We start from the raw sequence: 27,736 nt of genomic DNA on the forward strand, positions 1-27,736 counted from the left end.
TTCCATTACAGCATTGTTTACTGTATCTACTGCAACTGCTATGATGACATCAGCGCTGAGTGACAATCTAGACATGCTCCCTTCATGTCAAGCCTCTCGGTCAGTCATCCCTTTTCCAGCCAGGTCAGATTTGCCAATTAGGTTAAAAGGGTGCCGTATTAAATAAACAAACAAAAAACACTGGAGCGAGAAAAAAAGGCAAAGAAGTAAAGAGTCACTTTCTGTGCATGGAACTTTTCCACCCCTGAAAAATTCAGCAGGCGGTTTCACTTTCACTCACATCCACTTGCTTCTCGAATGCCTTGATCTTGCGTTTGAGCGCCTGCACGTAGGTGATGAAGGTCACGGCATCAGAGGTGCTGGCGGTGTCCACGGAGTGCTGCTCCAGCTCTTGGCGAGACTACCATGGAAGACACAAAGAAGTACAAGTTATGGTGAGAAGAACACATGAAGAAGTACAAGTTATGGGGAGAACACATGAAGAAGTACAAGTTATGGTATGAAGATATGAAGAAGTGCAAGTTATGGTGAGAAGAACAGGCGTCCAAGTGAACACTTGCATAATAGTTATGATGAAAGATGATAATGCATTGTACAGGGCATCTTTTTGAGAGTGTTTAGCTGTATCACGATAAAACATTCAACAGAACTTGGATCAGAGGCAGACACGTTTTTCCATTTCCATTCATCAGAAAATTGGGAACCAATAAAGTTCAACATTGCTCAAAAAATGTGTATCGTTACCTGAAAACAAAGTGCAAAGTGAACTATTCGACAGAAAGTGAGATGTTTTCATTCTCATTGTCCAGGGACTGCAGATGGAAATTAGCTATATAGCTATAATCTGGCACAAGCCATCTTTTTACTTCTGTAATCAATGTGTATTGTGCATGGTCCCTGTTGAACTAAACTAAATAAACTAAATAAACTAAACTAAACAGACATGGGGTCAAAAATCACCTTGGAGATCTGCGAGTGGAAGTCCTGCATGTTGTTGCCCAGCATCTGGCCAAACCTGCTGAGCACCTCCTTGTGCCAAGAGTCATACTTGAGGTTCACCTTCGACTGGACCTGCATACCCAAGGAAAGAAAGAATTGTTCACAATAGCCATTCAAGAAATTGAAACCAAATGCAAATTACTACAATACTTCAAAGACTTCCTGCCTAAAAAGAACACCATGACTGCTTTTAACATTTCCACAAAAAACCCTTCTGGTTTAAAAAAATAAAATAAATAAATATCACACCCTTGCTATGTACATACTATATGGCTGCTGACAAAGTCACGTTTGCATTGCACTACTTGTATATGGATCCTGACAATGTCCCTCGTACCTTGCCGTAGTCAATGACCACAGGGCCAAACTCCTTCCTGGTCTCAGCGTTGTCGAAGGTGCCCCTGGCCTTGCGGATCTGCACCAGTAGCGCCTGCCACTTGGTGAGGTCCTCTTCCAGCCGGTTGTAGATGTTCTCCGCCTGCATGTCCCACAGGCACTGGTACTGGAGCCACACCTGGTGAGGGGAGGGCCAGGGAGCACAGCAAATGGTAAATGGTCTGCATTTATATAGCACCTTTCCATTCCTTCGAGCACTCAAAGCACTTAACATTGTATGCCTCACATTCTCCCATTCACACTCACATTCACACACCGGTGGCCGTGCCACGCAGGGTACCACCCTGCCACCAGGAGCAACTTGGGGTTAAGTACAAAGTATCTTGCTCATGGACACAAAGATGGGGTCACGCCGAGCGGGGCTCGAACCTGCAATCTTTGGATTGCTGAACGGCTCCTCTACCACCTGAGCCACCACCGCCACCCAGGGCCAGCAAAGGGTGGTCATTCACGTCAAGGCTGGCCTCTTAATTTCAAAAGCTCATCAAGTGTTCACTCCAAGTTAACCTACAGTACAAGCTCAACTATAGCAGGGATGGCAAATCAACTAAAACTGTCTTTTGTGATGGGTTTTTCAAGTGCTATCACTCCAGATATGAGGTGGATAAAGAACTATTTGCTACTTTTACACGAGACATTTAATTCGGAATTAACTGACTTTAATCCTGAATCAATCTTAATTACACTTTGAAAATGTCATGTAAACACCTCTCAATTCGGAATTAAGGGAAAGATCAAAGTAAACTAGACAGAACTATTTAACTCTGAACTATTAATTCGGAATAAAAAGCATCATGTAACAGGGATTCTTGAGAGATGGGACAAAACATGTTCGGGAGATAAAACTCCTGTTTGTGCTTAAAATGTAATTAACTATTGCAACAAAATTAACTGGAATGATAGAAGAAGAAGTTTTGTACACTAAAATATTATTTCATATTTATATAGTTTAATTTTTTTTAGTTTACACGTTGCAGTGTGTCATCAGTACCTTCAAAACCCCATGTCCGAAAGCAAGATTTAGAATTTGACAATACCATAATAATTGGTTAAAATGAAATACAACAAACATCATAGCTACTGTCAGTATTTTGGATAATTAATCAATCTAAATGTATGTACATTGTTTTATAAACCTTTTTATATACTTTTTAAACTATTGAACATGTGTCCGGACTTTTAGTCAACACCGTAAGATTTTTAAAATACAAAAAAAAATCTACCATTATTGTGGTCAGCTCACACTCTAAGCAGCCTGGTACTACTTCCTGTTTGGTATACATGCCATGGAGACACTGTTCTGTTAAGGTCACATTTAATATTTGATTTTATTAATGCATCTTTAGGAAGACCACCTATGTCACAACCATAATGTGTCAACACCATAATGCATAAAAATAAGGGTTATTTCAGTATTTTGTATAATAAAAGCTTAGAATAACTTTATTGGCAAGTCCTTAAGCGACTGCTGATGTACCAGATGATTTCTGTTAGAAAATCATGTGTTATTATGAAAAGTAGGTTTATTTGTCAACTCCGTAAGAGTCAACTCCATAAGATTTTCTTATGGAGTTGACATGCAAAATCTTATGGAGTTGACAAATTCACCAAAAACTGCTCAATATGCTAATATGATATTCTTTTCAAACGTAGAAACAGGAGGAAAAGTTATTTTAGGATATTATATGTATATTAATGTGCATATAATGCATATAACTACATATTTTTTGATATATGGCCAAAAAAGTTCAAACTTAAGTTTAATTCAAAACAAATAAAACTTTTAAAAAAGAGAAGCTTAAGAATATAACAAAACTACAACATAAACTGTGAAAATACATTTTGCACTAAATACGTTCCAAAAATCAGACCAGGTTGTCAACTCTGTCAGTTTTTCTGTCAACTCCGTAAGATTTTCCTCAGCACTTTCAGGTGTTTTTGTAATATTTTGGGGAAAAAGCTAATTCTTTAATCATTTTTTTTGATTAGGCAATTAAGGGTCATTAGACTTTTACCACCATGTATTTTAACCAATTTAGGTGTTTTCCTTATGGTTGCAAAATAAAAGATTAAGTCTGAAAATGCCAATTTTTCGAACTCTGTGTGTTAATAACAGTCTTAAATTAAAATTTAAATATATATATTACATATTATTGTACATCAAGGTAACTAAGTATCATTACAATACAAATCAGAGCTAAAGATTCTTGTTGGACTATTATAATAATTTAATTATGTACTTTTCTTGTGTCTGACAGAGTTGACGAAAATCTAGGTGTGAAGGTAAACATGTTAATTTGTTAAAAATGCCTTTTTACCTGGAGCCTGTATTTTTACATGCCTGAAAACTACACATCTTTATCTACATGAATATATAACCATCAACAACATATTCTGCATTTTCAAAATCAGGTTTTCAAAACGCGTTTTGTCCCATCTCTCAAGAATCCCTGACAAACGTAGTGATTATGGAATAGCTGTGCCTCACCTTGACATACTGCTCCACTTCCTGGACGTTCTCCTTGACGGCATTGTAGGCCTCCTCCAGTCCTGCTGGCCCGTCAGGCATCCTGGTCAGGGCATTGCGGTAGAACTTCTCCTCCTCAGACAGTTCATAGTGCACACCAACCTGATGGACAGGGGAGCAAGATCAGATATGCACTTCACCACAGCAGGCCAAAGAGAGTCATGTACACTTGGAGAATAATAACTCTGACAAGCCGACAAAGATGCATCCGTCTATGCACTCTGCCGCCTTGGACACAGGAGGGAATTACAATTTAAAGAATGCGTTTCAGACCAACCGACAGACAGAGACAGACAGACAGACGGACAGACAGACAGACCCTCTTATAGAGATGCTAGGACGCATCTAAAAACATTTGGCTGTACATATACACAGCACGTACACAACACAAATATTTTATAGTTCACACCACATTTCAGCAAATTCATTTGATTGTTCTATCCTCACCTGGTATCTCTGGCTCTGTATCCTTGGCAGGGCCAGGATGACCATCTTCCAGGCAAACAGCTCCTGGTACAGCTTGTAGCGACAGTCCTCAATGGGAGGATTCAGGTAGATGACCTGGTTGGTGATCCTCAGCTCATGCACAATATTCTGTAGGTGGAAAACAAAATTGTTTGAATGTTGCTTCACATTGTTAATTGATCTTTGTATATACACTCTATGCTGTAGACGTGTTGCATGTTAATGTATATTTTTGTGCATCTTCCATGAGCTAAAAATGCTTCAGTCATTTACAGTGGGTATAATACTGAGCCTCAACATTTATTCCACTGTGTTTCAGTGCACATTTTCAACACATTTACACATTGTCCATAAAGTACAAATTCTGCTTCGTTACATTACTCCACACTAATCACATCTCTTCAATGACGCCTATGGTCCTTAATCCTTCCATCCTCCCCTTTCCCCAATTCCTTAGCCCCATCTCCATTTTGTAAAGCCACCTTGGGTTCCATGCATGAAAACAAATCACGCTTTGCACCCAGGAACGCGGTGTAAGCGCGGCGCATGTGTGCAGTGTGAAAGGCAGCCCGCGAACATCTCGGACTCGCACTGCTCACGGAGACGTTAAGGCACTCGGGGGGGGGGGGGCGCGGGTTACGCACTGGTAGCCTGGGGAATGCCAAACTTCGCCGCAACATCTCATTGGCTCGTGTTCGGTAATTTTTTCATTTCAGAGAATGCGAGAACCATGATTCGCGCGCTTGCTGTCAGGTGTCAAGTCGTTAAGATACGTTAGCTAGCGAGACAGAAGCATGTGCACAACTTCCCCACCAGAGAGATTCTATGTAGCTCTGAACCGTTTGTGTCTCCACTCACTAGTCGAGCCACGCTTGCAGTTCACAGGGGAGCTGCCCCTAGAGTGCAGTTACTGCAGTACCACCCGGAAAGGTGGCGAGTACCATTGGGCAGAGGCAGATGTCGAGAAGGGAATCGCTGGAGTAACAAAATAAAATAGCTACACGTAGCTTTTCAATAATTTTTGCACGCTTATATTGATAAAATGGCCAAAAATGAACATCATAAGCGGATTTCTTGATCACTGTAAACAAATTATTTAAACAGCATTTGTATAGAAATGATTCTGTCCCAAGCTTTTTGATCTATATAAGCGGTTGATTACTATATCCGTGACCACTATAAGCGGATTCCACTGTATTGGTCAGGACAACCATGGAAGAGGTTTTATACCTCAATTGGAACTTGCTGGATACATAAAGGTCAAATAATTATAACAAGTTCAGACGGACTGACGGACTGACCGACGGACATACCCTCTTAGAGATGCTAGGACACATCTAAAAATGATACATGCCTTGATCTTGGGCTCTCCTCCAGGCTTGTGGCTGACTTGTGGGGCCTCGGTGTCCATGTCCACGTCTGCTTTGTCCTCCATCTGGCCCCTCAGAGTCTGAGTCCAGGCCCTGAGCCCCGCCTGCAGGCGCACGCCCAGGATCCTCTCAATCTGGAAAACACAGAGACCATTTGTTTATTAAAAACAGAAGGAACACCCTGACCATCATTCCCAAAATGAAACTGCAATAGATCACAGACAAAATATCTGAATATTCATGAATTCAAGATACAATACCAGGATACTCTTTGACTCTCAAAAACCCAAAAGAATACAATCACTGGTTTACATCTCTGGGTGAAAAAGTTCAGTCTCCTTAAAATAAAACTAATTTCTACTGACCTCGATGTCCAACTTGTTGACCCAGATGGGCAGGTTGGAGTAGGAGTGCAAGTTGAGGTCATCCACGGCCTTCTGCACGCGGTTCAGGATCTCAGTGAAGGTCTTGTGATCGTACATGCAGGTCTCCAGTGAGCGGACCTCCAGGTCGATCTTCTCATCAATCAGGAGCAGGTCATCAACCTAAAGGGAACACAGGACAAGAAGGAAAATTAAATTCTTCTCCTCACAATACATGGGTTCTAAATGTTTGTTTTCTCCTGGCTGTGCGACACTAGCTGCTGCGTACAACTCAACCTTATTGTAAGAAACCACTGTCAGTAAAAAAAACAACATTGTGTTTATAAAGACGGTGAACTTAACCAACGATAGGCCGTGCTTTGTGCTCAATTGATAACGGCCAAGGGGAGTGGGGCACGACGCGAAGCGGAGTGCCATAAACGAGTGTGTGCGTTGCGCTGCCAGACACACACACTCCACAAAAAACTCGACAAGGAGGCGATTAACACCGCAGGAATGAAATTTCTTTGCAATCACACTGATACCCCAACCACAGATGGTGCAAAGATGTGCTCTTCTTGCAGACTCCCTACCCCAACTGCAAAATATTGTCATTACCGACGTAGATGCGCTTGGTCTAACTTGGATGCGCATAGAATCTGCAGGTGGAAGGTGTAGGTTTACGGTCGATTGACCACAGCTATCAGCCAATCAGAATCGAGAACCAGACCGCAGTGTTAGATAGATCCATGTATAAACAAATGATTTAATGATGGCTTATAGGTAATGTAGTAGTTGTTACTGCTTTCAGCAACAAAAAAACATGTACTTTTCATTGTGGGGCACTATTGCTACAGAAAGGTATTTTACACCCTTAGACAATCTGTTTGCAAAGCTAGTACAAGGTGCCCTCCTCCTCACAATACTTGGCAGAAGGTTAAGCAAACCTTTTCTTGGAAGTTGAAGACAGTCTCTGCCAGGCGCTGGACGTAGGGGTCGAGCTTGTAGGACTCCCACACCAGGGCAATGCCCTCAGTGACAAGGGCCTGCACTTCCTTCTTCAGCCCGGCGACCAGCGGAGAGATGGAGTTACGCTCCTCCACCTTCTCGCAGGTGCGCTCGTAGGTCCGAACGCTCTCGATGAGCGAGATGGCGAAGGGGTAGAGTTGGTTCGCCTGGTGGGCCTTGTTGACGATGGCCAGCGGGACGCGGAAGCTGAGCCACTTCAGGTTGCGGACCTCCTTGGAAAGAGTGATGATCTCCGGCAGGAAGTTGACCTTGAGCTTCAGCATGTTGCCGGTGCGGCCGCGCGCGCGGGTGCTCTCGATGGTGAAGATGCGGCCGGACACGCCCAGGTTGCGCTGCTGCACCTTGCGCGCCCAGTCGTCGAAGATCTCCTGCGTGTTGAGCTTGGCTCGGAAGCTGTCGCCGTCCTGCTTCAGCTTTAGGCCCTCCACGTGGTTCTCCCAGCCCTTCCCCAGTACGTCCTCCACCCGCTTCATGTAGGCCGTCAGCTGCCGGTCGATCTGCTTGGCCCAGATGATGGAGCCGGACACGGGGGGCAGGTCGCGCACGTGGCTCATCTTGCAGGACTGGCTCTGCGGGTACTGCACCTTGAACTTGTCGTGCAGCGACTCGATGTCGTCCTTGACGCGCTGGATGAGCTGCGTCTGGTACTCGCGGATGGCGCCGCGGATGTGCGGGCGGACGAACAGCGCATTGAAGCGCGAGAAGATGCGGAACATCTCGTTGGCGTTCTTGGCGGTGCCCAGTTGGTCGCGGAGGCGGGCGGTGATGCGGGTCTCCACGCGGTCGATGCGCTCATCGTAGCGCTTCATGGCGGCCTCCCAAGCCTCCATGCCTTCCTTGGACACGTCCAGGCCATCCACCTCCTTCACGTTCTCGTAGGCCAGGTTCACCTCCTCGATGGCGTTGGCGTCGGCCGCGTCGAAGAGGACCTCGGCCACCTTCATGTCGGGAGGTTCCACGGCTTCTCCTTGGCCATGCTGGGGCACGGTGGACACCTGAGGGTACAGTAGCAGAAACAATAAGAGGCTTTTTTAGAACAAATGCCCCCTTGGCCTCACCACAAGCCTCCCAACACCCCCTTGACATCATCATAAGCCTGACAATGCCCTTATGCCGCATTCCAGGGGGTAGGAGCTGCCCAATATGCAACCAGGAGGCAACTACCTCCCACTTGAAAGCGTTCCAACCAGTAAGTCAAAGTTAAACTATTCCTATCCCTGTGTGCACTGTCATGGCTGTGTTGACGTCACGATTTCGAAGTCGGGGTGCTTCGATTTGGCCCCAGTTCGCGACTTGAACATTCCGCTTCAACAGGCGTTCCAATGCATTTCAGCAAGTTAGGAGGTCAGAAACATCCCATCTCCCACCCTTAGGGAACGCACCATTAGAAAGTATTGAAAACTTAAATGGGCTAATGCCCCTCAATGGCAACTAAGCACCGCCCCCTCTCAGCACTATCCTTCTCAACGCCCCCACCCTAGATCTCCCCAACGCCCCCTGGGGGCTGTACTGCTCCCGTTGAGAAACACTACATTAGAGCATTCCGATCACATGTGACTATAACTTCAGCAAAATTGAGTTCTGACCATGTCACTCATTTTTACAGACAGATCTATGGGAGCTGCAGAATGTTCAATAAAAATTCTAAAGAACTGGGAAATCAAAAGGAGTGCAAAAAACATTTGATACAGTTCACAAAATGGATCTTTTTCATTAATATTTAGAGAGAGTGTAGGTTTAGTAACAAAAGTTATTCAATTAAGCAACTGTGGCCATTTCATGGCAAATAAATTTGAACAGTGTCGCTGCAAAATGATGTAAGCGCAATTTATTTTACTTTTGCATTGTATTATTGGAAATGACTGTTTTAGACTTCATATGTTTGAATTCTTGCCATTCAAATATTTTGAGAACGTACTTTTTAAGCCTTTATAAAAAGGCATTTTGCAATGCAATGCCATACCCAATACAAAAATGTGAATTTCCCAAAAATGGATACATATCATTTTGCAACAAAGCTCTTCTTCTTTATACATTACTACATCAATACATATTCCTAACTAACGTGTCCTCTACCTGTGGTCTCAGCACGCGCACGATGACGGCCCTCAGCTGTTCGTGCTGCCGCCTGAAGCGCCTCATGTGGTCGAGGCGGGACTGCAGCTTGCGGTGGGCGGGGCTCAGGCGCCACACCATCTTCAAATTCTCCTCACGCTTCCTCTTCACGATGTCCCTCAGCAGGACCTGCAGCTTCTCATACTCATCCTCCCAGGTCTGGAAGACCTCAAAGCAGGCCACCATCACCTGACACCACAGAAGAAAAGATGATCATCAATGACTGCGCTTATACATGGGTTTCCTCCTTGCAAACAATCCCTGCTCTGGTTGCGTGCCCCTGGCTGATTGTTGGAAACTGCTGTCATACAAAAAAATGCGCTCCCATGGCTGGCTGCTTATCATCTTGCCCCTCCTCACAGCGCAAATGGTTGTAAAAGGGAAACCTATGTGCAACTGCTGGGAGAATGCACAGTAATAGTTTTTTAAAGAAAGAAAAAAGAAAAACATTTGAAGCACTGGTTTGATCATGACATTTAAAGTACTTCTTGTATATAGTCAGCCACCTCTAAGCAGACCACCATCACCTGACGGAAGACAAGATGTTATGCTCATACACAACTGAGAATGAAAGTTTGAGGTTATTTCTCCCTTATTTATTTATTTATTCTACTGTTTTTTTCCTTAAGGATCACTGCTCTACTAATATTTGCCAGTGCCCTACTAATGTACTAATGTAGTGCGTGTGTGGTCATCAGGTATCAAAATAACTATGCAAAAAAAAAAAATGAATAGAATGCAAGTTAACAGTTAAAAACTAAACATTTTGAAGCAGTGGTTCAATTTCAGTTCAAAGTTGAAGGATTAAATAATGATGACCCTCTGATATGGAAAAAACAACTCACCTTCTCAAACTCCTCGTAGGCCACATGCATGCGTTTCCTACTATTGTTTGCCAGTATCCTACTAATGTAGGGTGTGTGTGTGTGTGTGTGTGTGTGTGTGTGTGTGTGTGTGTGTGTGTGTGTGTGTGTCTCACCTTCTCAAACTCCTCGTAGGCCACATGCATGAGTTTCCTGGTGCCCAGGACCTTGAGGAGCTGGGAGCTCAGGTCTCGAGAGATGGCCTCCACCAATCGCAGCGCCCGCTGGATGGGATACTTGGTGTTGCGGATCTTGCGCAGGTGAGTGAAGATGGCCACCAGCGCCTGGCGGATCTTGTCGAGCTCGGTGGCCGACAGCAGGTCATTAAGCGGGAAGTCTTTCATCAGCGGGTTGTAGTCGTTCACCGTCTCCACAGCCTGCTTCAGACCTGAGGGGTGATTTCAACAACATGGCTAAGTGATAAACCTGGTCAAGTTAACCTAGTGAAAACTGTAAACCTGCTAATAGATAGGCCTACAGTTTGCATGCATATTGTTAGCCTGAAAAGTCTATGGGCTGTGTTGTATTCATAACTAAATTGAATATGAAAAATTGTTTGTAAATGTGCCGGCCTTATTGCTGATCATGCTATATTATAACAAGGTGCCTTTCAAAAGTGCACCCACCTTTACTTCTCTGCTTCATGACTGACAAACCATACATGATACCGACATGGCATGCATGTCATTTGATCATTTTTTCCCATCATCTGCACCATTTTTTCTAAACGCAATCAACGGTGACTGAGCTGTATTGGGTAGAAAACGGGCAGTAGAAAAGGGCTAAAAAAAAAAAAAGCCTCATATGACCTGAAATCCTTTCACATGACACTGATGTGATGAGGATTCAGCACCTTCAGAATAGAAGTCTCACCAGTATCAGTGTCGAAGCTCACGGTGGCGTGGAAGCGTTTGCCGTGCTTCAGGATGTCCAGGGTGAGCAGCACCTCAGGACTCTCTCGTTTCTCCTGGATGCGGTTCAGGGCGCGCTCCAGGTTCAGCCAGAAGCTGATCTCCTGCAGAGCTGTCCCAGACGCTGGGTCACGGTCCAGCTTGGTGACCTGCCAGTGGAGAAAAAAAGGATCAATATTGAACAAAAAAGCATTAGTTGCACGTTTTTTGTTGAGTCACTTGGTTCTGCACTGCACCAATAAACACTCCAAGCACTGGGAAAAAAAAACCTTCAATCTACACCAGTGATTCTCAAAGTAATCACACCATCAGACCTTTGTCAAACCTTCACTACACTTCACTTTACCTTCTGAATCTCCCTGATCCAGCGGGTGACTCTTTATCTGATTACATGGTCTCCAAGATAACCTATTGACTAGTGCATTATGGGTATTGAACTATATTTAACCAACACAACACTCGCCTTCTGAATCTCCCTGATCCAGCGGGTGACCCCGCCCTGCAACTGGTTGAGGAAGGTGGGGTCCTCCACCTTGTCGCCAAAGTCCGTGACCTTGGGCTTCTCCCCGCGCTCGTAACACTGCTTGGCGGTGTTGGTGATGACGGGGTGGATGAGCAGGCTGATCTCGGGGATCTCGATGTTCTGCTGCAGGTGCAGAAGACCCATCTCCAGCTCAGCGATCTTCTTCTCCACCGAGGGGGCCATCTTGTCACCATCCCTTCAAGAAGGTTAAAAAGAACATGTTATTACGGGACCTCGGCAAGGACACTTAAAGGGGCTCTATGTAGGATTAAAAGTTTAATTAAATCACTGACCCGAGTCAGCCGATGCTTATTTGAGACACTAGTAAGTGAACAATGACTCTCACAAGCACTTTCACGGTCCACTGTCAGAAAACCCCAAATGTGACTAGTGAGAGCGGTCCGCTACGAGTGTCGTAGGAAACACTTCTCATAAGAACAAGGCCGACAGGCGGACAACAGATGCGTCCCTCTATGCCAGTTCCAACTATGCCCCCCCCCCCAAACGCCCCCCTGGCCTCCTCCTAGCCTGTCAATGCCCCCCGAGGATGTACTTTTTGTTTATTGGTCATCATGAACACTCCAAATATTGTGGCAGGCAGCAAGGCAGCAAAATGGCGAGACATGGCTTTATTTTTTGCAGTTTGGGGTATAATAAGCTTATCATCATTATTGGATTTGGAAAAGAACCATAGGCTATGATTTGAAATTTCACATAGCCTAGATGAAGTGAACATTACAAATTACCAGACATTTATTAGGCCTAACAACCTTTAGTATCACGCCATTTCAGCAGTATGTGCATGTGGGAAAGAATCTAAACATCGACAAATAATAAATAAATAAAACCGTTTGGGTGAATCATGCGCTTATGGACTTTTTTTCAATACCAGCTTCACCGTCAAGGCACAAAGCAGTGAAACTCAATTACCCAGAATGCTGCACGTGAGCTCTCTACCCGGGTGATTCTGGAAAACAAACATGGCGACAACTCGCTTTACTACCTTAATAATGTGTTAATCCTACGCTAGATTTCTTAACTGATGAAAATCGAAGGCAGAAATCAACATTGTAGTGTCTAAATATGAGGTCGATTGGTCTATTTGTGGCGTACATCACGATCGGCTGAGTTGTTGGCCTCACGTTTGTCAGTTAGCCTGTGGCTAGGCTACTTTTCGCCAACGTTAGCATCCGGTTAGAAAGGCTATGCTTGCACGCATTCGCTCCGGTCCAAAATGGCAAGTCTGCCGCCTTGTGGCCACATGAAGGAACAATTGAAGGAATGCGTTTCAGACACAATTGAAGGAATGCGTTTCAGACGGACGGACGGACGGACGGACGGACGGACGGACAGACCCTCTTAGAGATGCTGGGACGCATCTAAAAAACACTTTACATACTGTATTCAGATTTGTATCAACTGCTGGCATTCCATGATGAAAAACATTCCCACAGTGAGTTAATTTAAACAGCATTTTTTCATGTCTGTAGATTTTGAGACAGGCATGCCACGGGCACTGCGCAAAACTACGTCATCCTACATTGTGCCCCTTTAAGTATTGGGTACCCATAGAATTAAACTTCCAAAAAAATAAAAAAAATAAAAAACATTTACAAACTGACTCCTTTCATACCCTCCAACACGCGCATAGCAATATTGCCAACTTGTGAGAGGGAGAGTGGCTACTGGGCCCAAAGCAGCACTCTGACAACACTAAGCTAGACATTTTATTAATGTGAAAGCTACTTCTTACCGGTCGGCCTTGCCTGACTCGCGGATGTACGACTTGAAGAAGGGAGCCACTGCATTGCTGATGAAAGAGTGGAGGGTTTCATAGGGAGAGTCTTCACTCAGGGTCAGCACGCGCACCTGGGTGGAGATGGGCTTGTCTGCATCCACCACTCCTGTCCTCTTGATGAAGGCCAGGCTGCAGCATAGAAACACATAACAGGCAGGTGGTTAATGGCTTAATCGTGGTGAGTGGAGTAGAGTAGAGTAACTTTATTGATCCCCAGGGGGAAATTCAGGTGAGTACTGTATTGCGCACACACACACACATTTAAACTACTTTATTTATGTCCGCAATTCATAATATCTACATATGGACATAAATGTTACAGTACAATGATGCTAAGTAACAATCCAATGCGGGTCTCAAAATAAGAGCCGTTTTAAGGGTACAAACAACACCTCTTTCTCCAAATACAAATACAATTATACAGACTAGCAATATTTGGCTATTTGCTGTGCCTTTGCTTTCGTCCTCTCACACACACACACACACACACACACACACACACACACACACACACACACACACACACACACACACACACACACACACACACACACACACACACACACACACACACACACACACACACACACACACACACACACACACACACACACACACACACACACACACACACACACACACACACTTTGGGGTTAAAGGAGCCCAACATTAATAGTCACACTAATTTCAAAACATCATTTTGAGATATAAATACACAACACAGTTACTTAACTCTAACCCATGCAAATGAGGGCCACTAACAGGGCCACTAACCATTACCCAAAATAAATGATCCTAAAATGAAGGGTATAAGGATGATGAAATGAAGGGTAACGTGTCCTTTCAACTTTTACGGCTTCTCAAAACCAAGCGGAAATGTAGCTGGACAGTCTCCAAAGAATGTGACGGCTGCTGTAACTGACTTGATTATGGAACACAGGCCATATGTGTGTGTGAGTCTGCGTGCGTGTGCGCGCGCGTGTGTGTGTGTGTGTGTGTGCCAACCTGTTGGATTTGAGGCCATAGTGGATGTCAATGCTGATGTTGTAAGAGATGCACTCTCTCTCCTCCTCACCCTCGTCACCCACATCCTCTGATGAAGACAACGAAATAAGAAGCGTACAGGTCAGAATAAATGCTAGGGGACATGGATGGTACAAAACACTGCAACATAAAAGTGAAATACTTTGTGTCATCAAAGCCAAAACAAGCACTTGTTTAAAAACAAAAAAACAGTGCACACTCAATTGAATGTGGGGTTAGGTCATGACTGGCAAAAAAAAAGAGAAACAAATTAAAAAACACCCCCCACAAACACACGCATGAACGCACGAACACACAAACGCACGCGCACACACACATGCACACGCAAACACGCGCACGCACGCACACAGCACACACAAGCGCGCACGCACACTCCATTTTTATTTTTGTGATGCTTCAGGCCACCACCGCCCTTCCCAAGAGCCGCACACTGATGAGCAGGGTTATGGTGGCTGAAATTTCACAAAAATAAAAATGGATTAGAAGGGGTGCAGTTCTTCCTAGCCTTACATGAACTTAAGTGACACCGGCTAAAAGAAATGCTAAGTGTGTGAGATCTGATCTGATAATGTGAGTTACGAACTGGATCTTTAATAGAATGTAATGTCCTAGATAACCATAGATGGCATTGGGAGAAAATAACTGGGGAAGATACAGATACAGTTGGGTTACAAAAATAGACAAACAGTCGAGACAGTCACAGGCTGCACCCAGGGCCGGATTAACGCACTGGCTAGATATGGCTGCTGCCTAGGGGCCCCCACCTGCCAGGGGTGCCCTGATTGGCCAAAAGTCAAAAACTGCAGAATTGTAAAAAGATGCAATATTGGAAAAAACTATCTGTAATGTTGAGCACAGTTTTAAATCTTATTCATACTCCACTCCACAACTGGTAGACATGTTATCCTTAATTTTTAGTTTAAATTATAATACGGTTTGTTTAATTTCGTCATGAAATTTGCTATCCATGGAGCCTCACAGTAAACTGTAGCCTAGGGGGGCTCCAGCCCTGGCTGCACCTCCTTTCAGCTGACTTCCAGTCACATGCTGTGCCTGCACCCAAGATGAAATCAGTGCAGTAAAACAGAGACTGCTCTGCATTGCAGTCAAGTCATCCATTTTAGTGCCAAAAATAATGCAACAGTACACAGCACAAACAAGAGCACAAAAGATTCTATTCATCTAATAATGGAAGAAACGTCTGCCTGTCTGTCTGTCTGTCTGTCTGTCTGTCTGTCTGTCTGTCTGTCTGTCTGTCTGTCTGTCTGTCTGTCTGTCTGCCTGCCTGCCTGCCTGCCTGCCTGCCTGCCTGCCTGTCTGTCTGCCTGCATAATGTTCCTAGCACAACTCCACCCCACCGAATGACCACATCACTAAAGCAACGATGGTGTGCTAATTCGTGAAATCATCCGAGTTGAGAACAGAGACGGAAGGAAACACTAAGCAGGACTTTTACTCGGTCAGTCCTGTTTTTCCACACAAAAAGTCATGGCTCCTCCACACATCGCAACACTTCTCCACAAGGCTAAGGTAGCCTGCTCCACGCGCAATAAACATTGGCAAACTGCATCATTGTGCTCACATTGCATCATATGCTTATGCATAAAAACAGCATATATTTGCACTAGGATATTAAAAACATAGGCCTACAGAAACGAGCCATTAACAGCAAGCCACTAAACATTACATTGGATGTCCGACGAATCTGCCCAGCCAAGACTCTACAAAAGGAGTGACTTAGCTTTTCTTTGTTTCAAACTAACTGCGAACCCTTTGGGCTTTTCGGTTTTATTTGAATGTAATCGCTAGCCTAAGTTGTAACAAATAAAAGGTCACATTATGTCCCTTACACATTTTCAGCTGAAAACAATGATAATGCAACTGCGCATTATGTCGGGCGTGGTGGGCAACATGATTCATCAAAATCAGTTTCAGCCTCTCATCATCACAAGGTACATAGACAAACAACACCCACGGTCATCAACATAAGCACCACACTGCAGCAGCTGAAAGACAATTTGACAGTTTTTTTTGACACATTCGCCATGAGATCGTTTGTTATAGAACTACATTGTTGTTAGTATTTGAGGGTTAACGTTGGCCTTGCGCTATCCACGGGACCAAGGTGGCCATGGCTTCTAATCAGTTTTTTAACGATACCAAATGTCCATCGGATTCATTTTGTTTCAGTATTCTGATTGCCAGATTACCAAATGTATCCAATTATAAACACCGCGGCTAATAAGTAGCCTACATCAGCTAGCATAGAACTAGGTGCTAGCTTGGCTTGATGGGGGAAACTGATAGCTGCATGACAATGGACTTTGTTATATGAAAGGCCATCACCTTAATAGTCACGTATAAATTTGAACTGCAATAACACAAACCTTTCAGAGTGCTCCTTTCTACAAGAACGGTATAGATTTGAGGATCAGAAAGAAATTTCTTCATCTGCTCAACAGAGCTTTTCTCCTCTAGGGCGGTTTCCAGGGAGCCCGGTACCTCGCCGCCATCTTCCAAAAGCAAAGGGACAAGTTTGCGAATATGTTTCTGCAAAACAGATACATCGGCAACTGTCTGTACGGCAGCAGACACTTCCATGGTGCCGCCATCATCACCTCCACCACCGTCAGACATTTTCACGGGTTTCGAAGGTCCAGAAACAGTAGGTTTTTCAAAGTGTGCCACAAGGGAAGAGATGCATTCGCTGCGTCTACCAAACCACCGAGTGATGTGTCAAGTTGCAGCCGCCAGCAGGACGGAACGCGGATGTTGAGCAGGAGAAACCACGTGAACTTTATTACCCGGTGGCATCGTGGGAATTGAAGTACTTTTTTGATAATTAGCGGAGATAAGATAGTCAAAGACACTACAATTCCCACATACACACAGAGCAAAGTAATACAAAAAAGTCGTCTCAAGTGTTTTATTTATTTTATATATAATATTTATATTTATTTATTTATTTATTTATTATATATTGCGATGATTGTTGCACATTGCCGTGTTCTAGCGTGTCTTCTTTCAATAGACAGATTCAAGACTTTACTAGGCCTATTAGGTCTACTTGAGAGCCAGCAATATTTCTATTGGATGTAGCTTGTCTAGTGGAGCTAAATGTTAGCTTACTACTAGGTTCTGTGTGTGTGTGTGTGTGTGTGTGTGTGTGTGTGTGTGTGTGTGTGTGTGTGTGTGTGTGTGTGTGTGTGTGTGTGTGTGTGCGTGCGCGCGTGTGTGTGTGCATCCGTGCGCGCGTGTCTGTTTTCCCCTGCATCCCAGACACAACCTGTTCTAGTGCACCCCTCTGCTTTACCTCCTCTAGTTTGACTTCAAGCCTTCTCTTTGCTGTGCTGTTATGCTAATATGTTAACAGTATGATGATCTGTCACCATAAGGTAACGAGACAAGAGATAAAAAGCTGAATATTCTAATGCTTGTCTAAATGATAATGGTGGTGTATGGATTAAGAACTATGAATAGCCATTGACCAATGTGTGCCTAGATATTTTTTTCTTGTGCCTAACCTTTTTCACTCATATCTTACAATAGCTCATATGTAAATGAGTTGAGTGGTTTCAGTTCTCTATTTCATTTTACACTGTAGACATCTGTTTCTCACTGTGCATAAACTCCTTTCATTTCTATTCATGTCATGTTGACTAGTTTCTCTTTCTATCTTCAAACCATATACACTGCCTGAAGCATTTTAGGTGTCTCTGGCATTTGTGCAGATGTCATGTAACTATAAAGTGAAAACAGACAACTGAAAAATTGAGTGACCAAATGAGAGTATGAAAGTAATGTAATGAAAGTAGCGCTCTAGAATAAAAAAAAAAAAACATTATCAATATGCAAAGGAAAATATAAGAAAGAAACATTTGTTTTCAGAAGAGAAAAACCTGAAAAAAATGCATGCAGGTAAGAAAAGTGACGACTGGGGCCTTGTCTACTTTCCTCATCTGGCTGTAAAGGGTTAAGCCTCCGTCCCCATCTAGCTGCAGTGAGTGTTGTCCACTGTAGCCTGTCTATCTGCAGTGAGCGCTGTCCTTTGTAGCCTGTCTAGCTGCAGTGAGCGTTGTCCACAGCCTTGCTCAGAGGCCTGGAGAGGGCAGAATGCTGCAGCTGGCAGCTGTAGGAACGGCCAGAGTGCCAGCGTTGCGGCTGCACCGTCAGGACGCTGCTGAGGGAGAAGGTGCCATCAGACTGGCGCTGAGACGGGCCCTTCTGGAAGTCAGTGGCCGCCACTTCTTTGCCATCCTCTGACCAGCTCAGGGTGGCACCATCAGGGTAGAAGCCCTGAGCCAGGCACACCACAGTAGGCCTGTCCCCAGAGGAGAGGGCCTGGGAGGGGGCCAGCACCACCAGCTCAGGGGGGGTCGGGGGACGGGCTGAGGTTTAGAAGAGGGAACAAAGCAAAATCAATAAACTGAAGTAAAATGTTCAACTATATTGCGTAACATCATAACACTATGTATTACATTAAGTATGAGTCAAAACTGTGTGCGAGTCTCGGGAGTGATCTAACCTGATCACTGGTTTGCTTCTTTCCAGAACACTAAAATGCTGCCACCTGCCAAACGGTTCAAAATGGAGAACCGCTGTGGAGACACGAATGGCTTCCAGATCAGCATGAACGGTCTTCAGAAGACACAGACGGATGAGAACTGCAAAAAAGGTGCGTAGAGAAGATGCATCTCAAATCACACTTGTGCCTCTTTTCCACTGCCGTTTTTCTGGTAGGCCTATAGCTTGACGCAGGGCGACTCGGCCGCCACATTTTGCTTTACGATTGAGCTGTATGGTGCCTATTCGAAAAGCAAAAAGTGGCGGCCGAGTTGCGCTGTGTCGAGCTGTAGACCTAGTCGAAAATCAGCAGTGGAAAAGAGCCTTAGCTGGTCCAATCTGATTAAATCAGTCATTGTTGTCGAAAGCTTAATTTGTCTAAGTATTCAATGCATTCAATGTACCCCAATGGAATTCAATTTATTTTACTAGGCTCGTCAGTCAGTGTTGGTGGTGGCAGTTATTATACTATAATGTGTTAATTCTAAGCACACGCACGTGTGTATTCCTGTTCATCTCTCAGAGGACACTGCTGCGCCGGTTTCCACCACAGCACCACTGAAGGAGCCCCAGTCTCAGCCGCCTCCCGCAGTGCAGCCCATGGAAACTGAGAGCAGCAGCAGCGGTCAGAAGAACCCGCTGGTGCTGCCCGGGCTGATGGCCGATTCTTCGGGCGGTGAGCTATCGGAGCTCTCCCAGGACGAGGGTGTCTGGGTTGCTGTCGTGGATGTTGCCCAGCAGATGCAGGAGCTGGAGCAGGCGCTGGAACGCTCGGAGCCCACAAAGGCCACCCAGAGCCAGGGCGCCAAGGAGACCCAGCAGGAGGGTGGTGGTGGTGGTGGTGGTGGTGGTGTGCGACAGGCTCAGGAACAGGCCTCACCCCAGGTGCAGCAACCCCCGCCGCCACTGTCCTCACAGGGAACGGTGACCACCAATGTCGTCACTAGCACAGCCTCCACTACACGCGCGACAGTGACCGCTCAGGGTGGCACCGGCGCTACAGAGAATGTACAGGCTCTGCCAGCCACTGAGACGGCTGGCACCCAAAAAGGAGGCAGCGTAGATGCATCTGTTGCTGGAGTACAGGACCGCTGAGTTGACCACACACGGGTGCATAAGTTACATGCAGTCATACCAGATCCCATCCCTATGCCATTTGACCTAATGTGTCTGAGGATTTCAAGCAAGCGGGACTTACCCCCCTCCCTCCCACTTCTCCTGTGGCAAATCAGCCGTCCTTCCAAGTGCAAATCGCATTTTCCAAAAGAATACAGTTCTGTTCGCTTTCAGTTTAGACCAGTTCAGTATAGATTGATTTAAGCTCCAGAGATCTTTGAAGATGAATGTTTCACGAGGTACACCAGCAAATATAAACTCAGTGTTGATTGATTGGTTACAGATAATCTTTTTTTTGCATATTCAAGGGAAACATTAAAGTGTTTATGAAACGAAAACAAACGGTCATTCCCATTAAAGCCTTGTTTTTTCTGATGGCATCGATGAGACTTTGAACCCAATCATCCTGGAGGAACTTGTGAAAATGGCAACTCAAAGTGTGAATTCTGTGAAATTTGGTGTGACTAATGAGCTGGGCTGTGACATCATAGAGGAGAGTCCCTGGTTTGCTAGTATGGCGATCTGAGAAAACAACACACATTTGATGGACCCACATCTTATAAAGGAACCAAAATTCTGATACAAACATCAGCGTGTCGAAAAACCACACATCCAACCTCATGAGAAAAAAAACAGCAGCACAAATCTATTTCAGAGGCACTGATACATCTGCAGAAAGTTACATGTCTGACAGACGAAGTGACGATTGTTGACATAGCCTGACAGTTCGTTTTGTTTATGGTCACGGTTGCTAAGGGCGCTTTGCCATGACCCACAGATGACATGGCATGTGTATTTGTTGACAAATGGGGGGGCATTTTGATTCAATTGCGCGATATAGTGTGATTGAAATGCATGTAGGCTACATGCAAAAATATCATCAACTACAGAAAAAACGGAGGTATTAGGCTGTTGGAAAAACGGCCTATATAGCCTGAGTCCTCAGCATATTTTTAGCGTTTATCATTATTATTATTTTTTGTGCTCAAAGTCACAGGCGTCGCGTGTCCCTCAGCCGGACTCTGAGGACGAGGTGTGTCCAAACGTCAGCCACACGTGCACCACAATACTAAAAACAAACAATCAACGCTTCAAAGTAGGCCTACGCTATGTGCATCTCCGTTTATTCGCTAAGCAGTAGCCCAATCTGTGAGTTGGCTGTCCTCGACTGAGAGCACCACGCTGATGTGCGGATATCCTCCCAAAACCAATTTATTGACCAGTTGAATGGCAATCAACAAAAAGTGCATATTCCGAGAGCATTCGCATCGGTTTGGCATGTAATGTGCATTACCCTTTCCTGAAAACAACATACAAAGCAGATGGACAAGGTAAAACGAGTAGCCTAAAGCAAAGCAGTGCACTCACCTGTCTTCGTGCCCGAGCAGTTACAGGGGCAGTTTCAGTCTGCACGCCGGCGATGTCAATTGTTGGAACTGCTTGAGGCAATAGCATTCTCTTCAGTCCAACCATGCCCGCGACCTCCACATTTGTGGTGTAGCACAAGGGGTGGAAATGTGCAGAGCACAACAGTGACCACGAGCTTGCTTCAAAACCATGCATTGGATCCACAGAGCCCTTGCTTGATTTAGCCTTCTCCTTGTCGGCCACAGTTCCATCATTCTTCACAGAAGGGAACTTGTGCAAAGATATTCCTTCTGTCAAGTAGCCATTTTTGCAGCTGGCACCGTTCGGCCCTCCAGCAACACACTGCTTGACACTGCGCTTTGTTTTGGTACTAGCCGCCATTGATCTGAACAAGGTGGAATGAGGTGAACTCACCCCTTCTATGTCACGCATATCATTTGCATAAAATTTGCATGTCACCAAAAAAACACTTTTTGGGAACGTTTTAACATGACTTTTAGGACAAAATATCACCCAGACAATATCCCATTCTATTCACACGGCTTAGAACTTTCAGAATCTGTCCTGGAAATGGTCAAATTCCATTACTTTGTTTTTGTTTCATAAACACTTTAAGCTGTGAAATGGTTATTAATTGTACAATTACCCCTCTAGAAAAAAATACACATTTCTCAGACTTTCATCATTAAAAAAAAGAGATATGCAGGAGTTATGGGAATCGAAGTTTGAAGTGGGATTGTTCCGTTTGGACACGAGTTGCACAAGAAGCCTCCAGATACAATGGGGTGGGGAGGAAAAATAAATAAATAAATCAAATGAATCCTTTGAAAAACTTTGTGTTCCCTAACCTTCCATTTCAGTTGAGGTTTGAGAGTATGTGGATGCGTGTGTGCGTGCGTGTGTGTGTGAGAATGTATGTATGCGCATGAGTAAGCTTGAAGCAGAGAGCACACAAATTGACATTTGACTGGTCACCTCTGCAGTGTATTATAGTTTTCTTTCTATGTTGTTTTCTTAAATACATTGTTTTGTAAGCATGTTTACCCCCTCCCCTTGAAAACAATAGGAGCTCTCTTCTGTGTTTCTGTTCCTTTGTATAGATTTGTAGCTCTTTGTTGACTACAGTTGTCTGTGACCTGTTTATATGTAGATAAGTGTCCCGTTTGAAGGCAGTCTTTGAAGTTGTTGCACTATTTTATTACTTTTTTAATATAAATATTCCACTGTAATGTGTTTTTGTTTTCTTTTCAATCATAATATGTTTGAAAAATATAGTGGGACATAATGTTGAAGGGGAAAATTAAACATTGTCTCCAGAAACTCAATGGCGTGTGTGTCTTTGTGTGCCCCACATTGACAACTAGTAGTGTTATGTGACAAAGCAACAATGATTCCTTGTCAAGCAAATAAGAATTTAATAAAACAGCAAAGACATCTGATGCATTTGTAAATGGTACCATTCGATAGGACTACAGTACATGAAGTCTCACAATGACGTCACGCCTCTCGTCCTCTTATGCTGCTGGCAACAAGCAAGTCCTAACCTACCATTGGAGGTGCGATCTTTCACCAAAACTCCTTAACTGTCAGTCACTCACATGGCATGGCATTGTACAGTTACCATACAGATAGAGACCACTAGTTGGATCATACATAGTGTCCAAGCCACAGCAGCTGATTCTCGTTGAAGATATTGGGCGTTTGAAAGCTGGTGCGGCCCATGGGCTGTTTCGAGGAGGAGCACGCCCCACAGCAGTTTGACCTGGTCGTAGCGTGTTGGGGTCGGATTTTTTTTCTCCTAAGTCCGTTGGCCTGTTTCGAGGAGCAGACCCTCCAGCAGCAGTTTGACCTGGTCGTCTACGAGAGAGAGAGTCTCGTTCAGCCAGCCCAAGAGTTATCCGCCACATACATTAACTGACGTGGCGTTGCTTTTTTTTCTTCTTTCTCCTAAGTCCGGTGGCCTGTTTCAAGGAGCAGACCCTCCAGCAGCAGTTTGGCCTGGTCGTCTATGTAGGGCTGGTAGAGCCAGGCCGAGAGGTAGACCATGGAGAGCTGTGGGTCTGGGGTGTGGGCCAGCAGGCCCAGCAGGAGCTGCTTCAGGGCCAACTCCTGCCTGTAGTAGCTCAGCAACCGGCTGGACACCTCCGCTGGGGAACCAGGCAAAAAAAACCAAACAAACAAACTGGTCATGATATAGTTTCTTTCGTACACAACCTACATATCAGGAAATCACAATTAGGGCTGGATGATAATATTTTAAATCAAAGTAGTTTATTGACTGTACTGAGCAGAAATATGATAAACATAATGTAGTATGTTTAGTAATAGTAAAGTATGTTTAGAAATACATCATGTAGTATGTTTTAATGTAGTAGGCATAACATAGTATATTTTCAAGGAACAGTTCATGAGCAGACACAGGAACAGTGAAAAGTAATGAACAGTGGAATGCACAGACCTTGAAGAAATATGGCTCAGTGAGGGCAGTTAAATATGAGAAGTATTCTGATTTTGAACAGAATGGTGGCAGTATTCAGTTTGCAACTGAGTCATTTAAGCTTTTTAATCATTCCGAATGTGGCCGTGTTCCAGGAATATAGATGTTGCAGAACACTGTTCCACACATTGACACTGAATATATTCAAGTCAATGGTTCCACACATGTCAACGGAATATTACAGATTTTTTTTCTTAACAGAATACTGACAATATTCCATTTGATATCTCAACACTCAGTGCATGGAACTGCATTCTGTTACGTTGGAGCAAACAATGGTTGCAGGTGATTTCAAGAATTAACTGGTGCAGTGTATGGCTGGGTCAGATACTGAGTGCAGGATTGTATCTCTAATTAGCCTACGCTGATCGTTCCTTACCAAACTGAGAGGTGGGCCATGTAAGAAAGAGGGGAGCGTCCCTTCCTTTATCTCCAAACTGAAAGGCCTCCAGCTTGCAGATGCCATTCTCAGACGAGGCCATTTTTTCCATTTTTGACACCATGTGTGCCTGGGTGAATTCAAAATCATTCAAAGGTAGGTTTTCAAAAACAGAACAAAGTACAGTAGGCCTACAATCGGAGAAATGGATGAAAAGAGCATGCACAAACAAAAAAAAGAAGAAAAACACAGGTACCATTTTCTCCACAATGTCCTGCAGTTTGGTGCACTCCTCTTCAAGGTCTCTGTGGAGTTCAGGGCGAGATGACTGTGGGTCGGCTCCAGTATGCCCCGGGCCTGACTGGGTCGACTCATCCCCTGACATCAGACTGGTCTCCTTCACTGGCCTAAAAGGATGAAAAATCACAGCCGTTGTTGCTGTAGGAGTACTTATGGTGCTTTCAGATGCTCTGGGCATTACAGTAAATCCAGACGCCAACTGGGAAAGACACAAGAACGCGGCCCATTGTGTTATTTTCATGTTTTTTTCTCCATACGAGTTGCCAAGACTGGATAATATCTACCGTACTTCCCAAAGCACATGAAAGGCACATAAGCAGATAAACATAAGGCTTTTGCTAGATTACTCAAACTTAGTTAAGATAGGAACCGTCCCTCATAGATAGCTCCAGAGAGACACTTTACTCTGGGTTTCAATCTGATAGACCACTGAAACCATTTTGGAAACATTCCCTTTGAGGTTGATAAACATTGGTCTAAACTTCCTGTTTGGTAGCAAAGACAATCCATGTCAATTTAATTATAATCACGCAAACCATCCTAATGATTTGATGGGTCATAATAACTGGTTAAGTAGGCAACTCATGTTCTGTAGGCCTATGCAGACTGGAAGAATAACAGGCAACGTTTTTTTTTCTTGATTAAACTAGGATCTCAAATCTGATGGATGTACACTGTACAGTAAATGTTGTCATATTTTGGTCAAGATACCTGTCCCTGCCCCATAGAAGAGAGAGATAAGGCCACTTACTCTTTGGTTAACACCAGGTTGACTATTTTCGTTGCATGGGCAGATCCTTCATCGTTCAGTCGCTCCCACTTCAAGCTAAAGTTGTGCCAGTCAGCAGCATTGTCCTTCAGCTTCCTTGCACTTCCAGTCAGGTTTCCTTTTCTGCCAGGGGTTACATTCTCTGACCAACACACAATGTCAAAAAGTAAGCTTCCACGTCAATATAATTTACTTGGTAGTTCCGCACCACTAATGTTGCTGTATGTTCCCCCCAAACCCCCCCCCATTGGAAACATGCAACAATGTAATGTAGGCCTGTTGACTGTCATCATAACTTACCATCCATGTTGTGTCTGTGTCAAACACTCTTAAAGTTACGGAATATTCACAAGACAGGCATCGTAGTGAAACAGCTTATTAAGTTAAAAACAAATCTCTTCACATGAACATATGAGCCAAAACATTTCAGGGTGTTTGAAAGAGTTATTCTACCGAAACACAGGCACGTTATAGAGGACTGTGATCTTCATCATTGGTAGTCTATTGAACGACCGAATGCATTACAAAGCGTACACTGCCATCTACTGGTTGGATGCCTGTTCCGCAGGAGACAACACAAAACAATAAATAAATAAATAAATAAATACATACATACATACATACATACATACATACATACATACATACATACATACATACATACATACATACATACATACATACATACATACATACATACATACATAAATAAAGTGTAAAAATAAAAATTTTATAAAAAATAAAGCTGGATTTTCCGGATCATATTCCGGTAGCCTACTCCCCAAATCAAATACACCACTGTGCTTTGTCTGACTATGCTCTAGAGGTGCACTGTGTAGGGTGGTGGACAGAGTAGGCCTAGGTATTGCTATGCTACTCATTGAAATTGTGCTGCTTGTTGCCAAATTGGATCTAAATAATGAACTAATACTTGTATGACCAGTTTTGCTGCTAAAATTGTCTCGTAGAAGAACAGCCCATACATGTTCTCAGTTATCGTCGATAACTTGCACAACATGGTTTGAGAAAATAGGCTCAGCCCCATGAGCATTTTAAAGAATTCAGGTTATTTCCAATGTGGCTGCCAGAGGCTTAAGGATCTGGAGACACTAGGTGAATAGGCCAACATTTTTAATTTGCAGATTTGCAGAAACTTTACCCGGCGATTATACCCGCATATATGAGAAAAAAAGGTTTCTAAAATGTTATGTTTAAATATGGTAATTAGACTATCTAATTAAATATGCACAAAAACTCAAAATCTGAAAAAGACAGGCTCAATTTTTTTTCTTTTATTGTACAGTGATCCAAAAGATATCTCACAAACACCTTTATATAATTTTGTGTAAGAAACGTGGAATATTGAATGCAATTTCATGAATAAATATTACAGGCCTATCTAGTGTGGTTGCTCTGTCTAAAACGAGCAACCCATGGTCATCTGTTCTGTCTAAATCTGAGATGGTCAAGTGTGTGTGTGTGTGTGTGTGTGTGTTTAGCTACGTATCACAACCTACACCAAATGTCGGCCTCACAAAGTCACACAACACCATTTTATGTGTGTCTGATACTTTATTTTTTGTGCAGTGAGCCAGGCATAATGAACAAATAGGCCTACTAAACATAATTGAAATGAAAAGAACATGGCTTACATGTTTATTCAACGTAACAACATGCCACCTTACTCCTATTAACCAAAACATTTTTATGTAGCCCAATACAATTCACAAGTTTGCAAAGCAATTATTTGCTTGAATTTCTATCCATTTCAAATCCTTGGTTGAGCCCTATACTATCACTGCCCTTGACCAAATATGGTGTTAATTCCAGTTTTAGCAGCTTGAAAATATTGCTGCCAATTGGTAAACATATTTACCACCTGTCCTCTGGTAGTCTCAACACGGACTCGTCTCGCATTCTGATTCCCAATATATTTGTCCCTTGCCAGCCAATCTACATATGCCTCCTCCTCATTCATGGCCTGTACAAAGCGATTCACATCCCCAACAACTTCCTGGGTTTCTGCTGCAAGCCAATTTGTAAGGGCCTGCTTCAGCACACGACTGTACTCACCATATATCAGTGCATTAGCATTGATGTACAGCTCATCTTCATCAAAATGCGCTATCAAGTCATTCTGAATGGCTACACGTGTGTCATTATCAAGGGGAGACTCAACACCAAGTGTGTTTGGAATGTGGGTCGCCTTCATGAAATCATCCACAACTTTGTGATAAAATGAAATTACACCATTGTTGATAACATGCTCTCCCCTTCTGGACCTTTTACCATCATCAGCAAGAGGGTCGTTTAACTGAAAATTCTGGTTGATGCGTAGGATC

At 43.9% G+C, this 27,736-nt stretch overlaps 4 protein-coding genes and 1 gene segment (V, D, J or C); 1 reads left to right on the plus strand and 4 right to left on the minus strand.

Annotated features, from left to right (window-relative positions):
• The window catches only part of dync1h1 (dynein, cytoplasmic 1, heavy chain 1), an 80,976-nt gene extending 63,712 nt beyond the window's left edge, over positions 1 to 17,264 (minus strand). For 2 of the 3 annotated variants that reach the window (XM_063184314.1, XM_063184313.1), the window contains exons 1-15: positions 16,790 to 17,264; positions 14,364 to 14,451; positions 13,314 to 13,487; positions 11,501 to 11,756; positions 11,000 to 11,186; positions 10,243 to 10,514; positions 9,225 to 9,452; positions 7,067 to 8,143; positions 6,123 to 6,302; positions 5,742 to 5,891; positions 4,370 to 4,516; positions 3,884 to 4,024; positions 1,337 to 1,513; positions 961 to 1,071; positions 281 to 400 (exon numbers count right to left, since the gene is read on the minus strand). In XM_063184314.1, the coding sequence (XP_063040384.1) occupies positions 281 to 400; positions 961 to 1,071; positions 1,337 to 1,513; positions 3,884 to 4,024; positions 4,370 to 4,516; positions 5,742 to 5,891; positions 6,123 to 6,302; positions 7,067 to 8,143; positions 9,225 to 9,452; positions 10,243 to 10,514; positions 11,000 to 11,186; positions 11,501 to 11,756; positions 13,314 to 13,487; positions 14,364 to 14,451; positions 16,790 to 17,039 (3,558 nt within the window). In that variant the 5' untranslated portion in view covers positions 17,040 to 17,264. Of the gene's footprint in view, positions 1 to 280; positions 401 to 960; positions 1,072 to 1,336; positions 1,514 to 3,883; positions 4,025 to 4,369; positions 4,517 to 5,741; positions 5,892 to 6,122; positions 6,303 to 7,066; positions 8,144 to 9,224; positions 9,453 to 10,108; positions 10,142 to 10,242; positions 10,515 to 10,999; positions 11,187 to 11,500; positions 11,757 to 13,313; positions 13,488 to 14,363; positions 14,452 to 16,789 lie in introns of those variants that run through there. The other variant, XM_063184315.1, reaches the window with a different exon arrangement.
• Positions 17,265 to 18,194: 930 nt separating this feature from the next.
• LOC134469871 (immunoglobulin lambda constant 1-like) lies at positions 18,195 to 18,862 on the minus strand. The segment is given in 2 exon segments: positions 18,195 to 18,790; positions 18,856 to 18,862. Coding segments are annotated over 2 exon segments (336 nt in total).
• A 66-nt stretch (positions 18,863 to 18,928) lies between these two features.
• Positions 18,929 to 22,279, plus strand: LOC134435391 (uncharacterized). The gene is made up of 3 exons (XM_063184317.1): positions 18,929 to 19,077; positions 19,489 to 20,401; positions 22,066 to 22,279. The coding sequence occupies exons 1-2, from the start codon at positions 18,963 to 18,965 to the stop codon at positions 20,058 to 20,060; spliced, it is 687 nt and encodes a 228-aa protein (XP_063040387.1). The 5' UTR covers positions 18,929 to 18,962; the 3' UTR covers positions 20,061 to 20,401; positions 22,066 to 22,279.
• Positions 22,280 to 22,523: 244 nt separating this feature from the next.
• LOC134435392 (cyclin-dependent kinase 2-interacting protein-like) lies at positions 22,524 to 25,889 on the minus strand. Of its 2 annotated transcripts, XR_010032004.1 has the most exons (6): positions 25,695 to 25,877; positions 25,377 to 25,536; positions 24,582 to 24,732; positions 24,326 to 24,455; positions 23,299 to 23,596; positions 22,524 to 23,211 (listed from the first exon to the last, which is right to left on the minus strand). XR_010032004.1 is itself a non-coding variant. In XM_063184318.1 (5 exons), exons 1-5 carry the CDS (start codon positions 25,699 to 25,701, stop codon positions 23,397 to 23,399), a joined length of 648 nt encoding a protein of 215 aa, XP_063040388.1. In that variant the 5' UTR covers positions 25,702 to 25,889; the 3' UTR covers positions 22,524 to 23,396. The 2 variants fall into 2 exon arrangements, 1 of the variants encoding a protein (XP_063040388.1); XM_063184318.1 differs by having other exon boundaries at positions 22,524 to 23,596; positions 25,695 to 25,889.
• A 1,090-nt stretch (positions 25,890 to 26,979) lies between these two features.
• Positions 26,980 to 27,736, minus strand: part of LOC134470167 (uncharacterized) — a 1,944-nt gene continuing 1,187 nt past the window's right edge. The window contains exon 3 of the mRNA XM_063224199.1: positions 26,980 to 27,736. This exon is cut by the window's right edge and continues 139 nt beyond it. Within this exon, the coding sequence (XP_063080269.1) occupies positions 27,190 to 27,736 (547 nt within the window). The 3' untranslated portion in view covers positions 26,980 to 27,189.

Source organism: Engraulis encrasicolus, chromosome 19 (assembly GCF_034702125.1).
Source record: "Engraulis encrasicolus isolate BLACKSEA-1 chromosome 19, IST_EnEncr_1.0, whole genome shotgun sequence".
Lineage (NCBI taxonomy): Eukaryota > Metazoa > Chordata > Actinopteri > Clupeiformes > Engraulidae > Engraulis > Engraulis encrasicolus.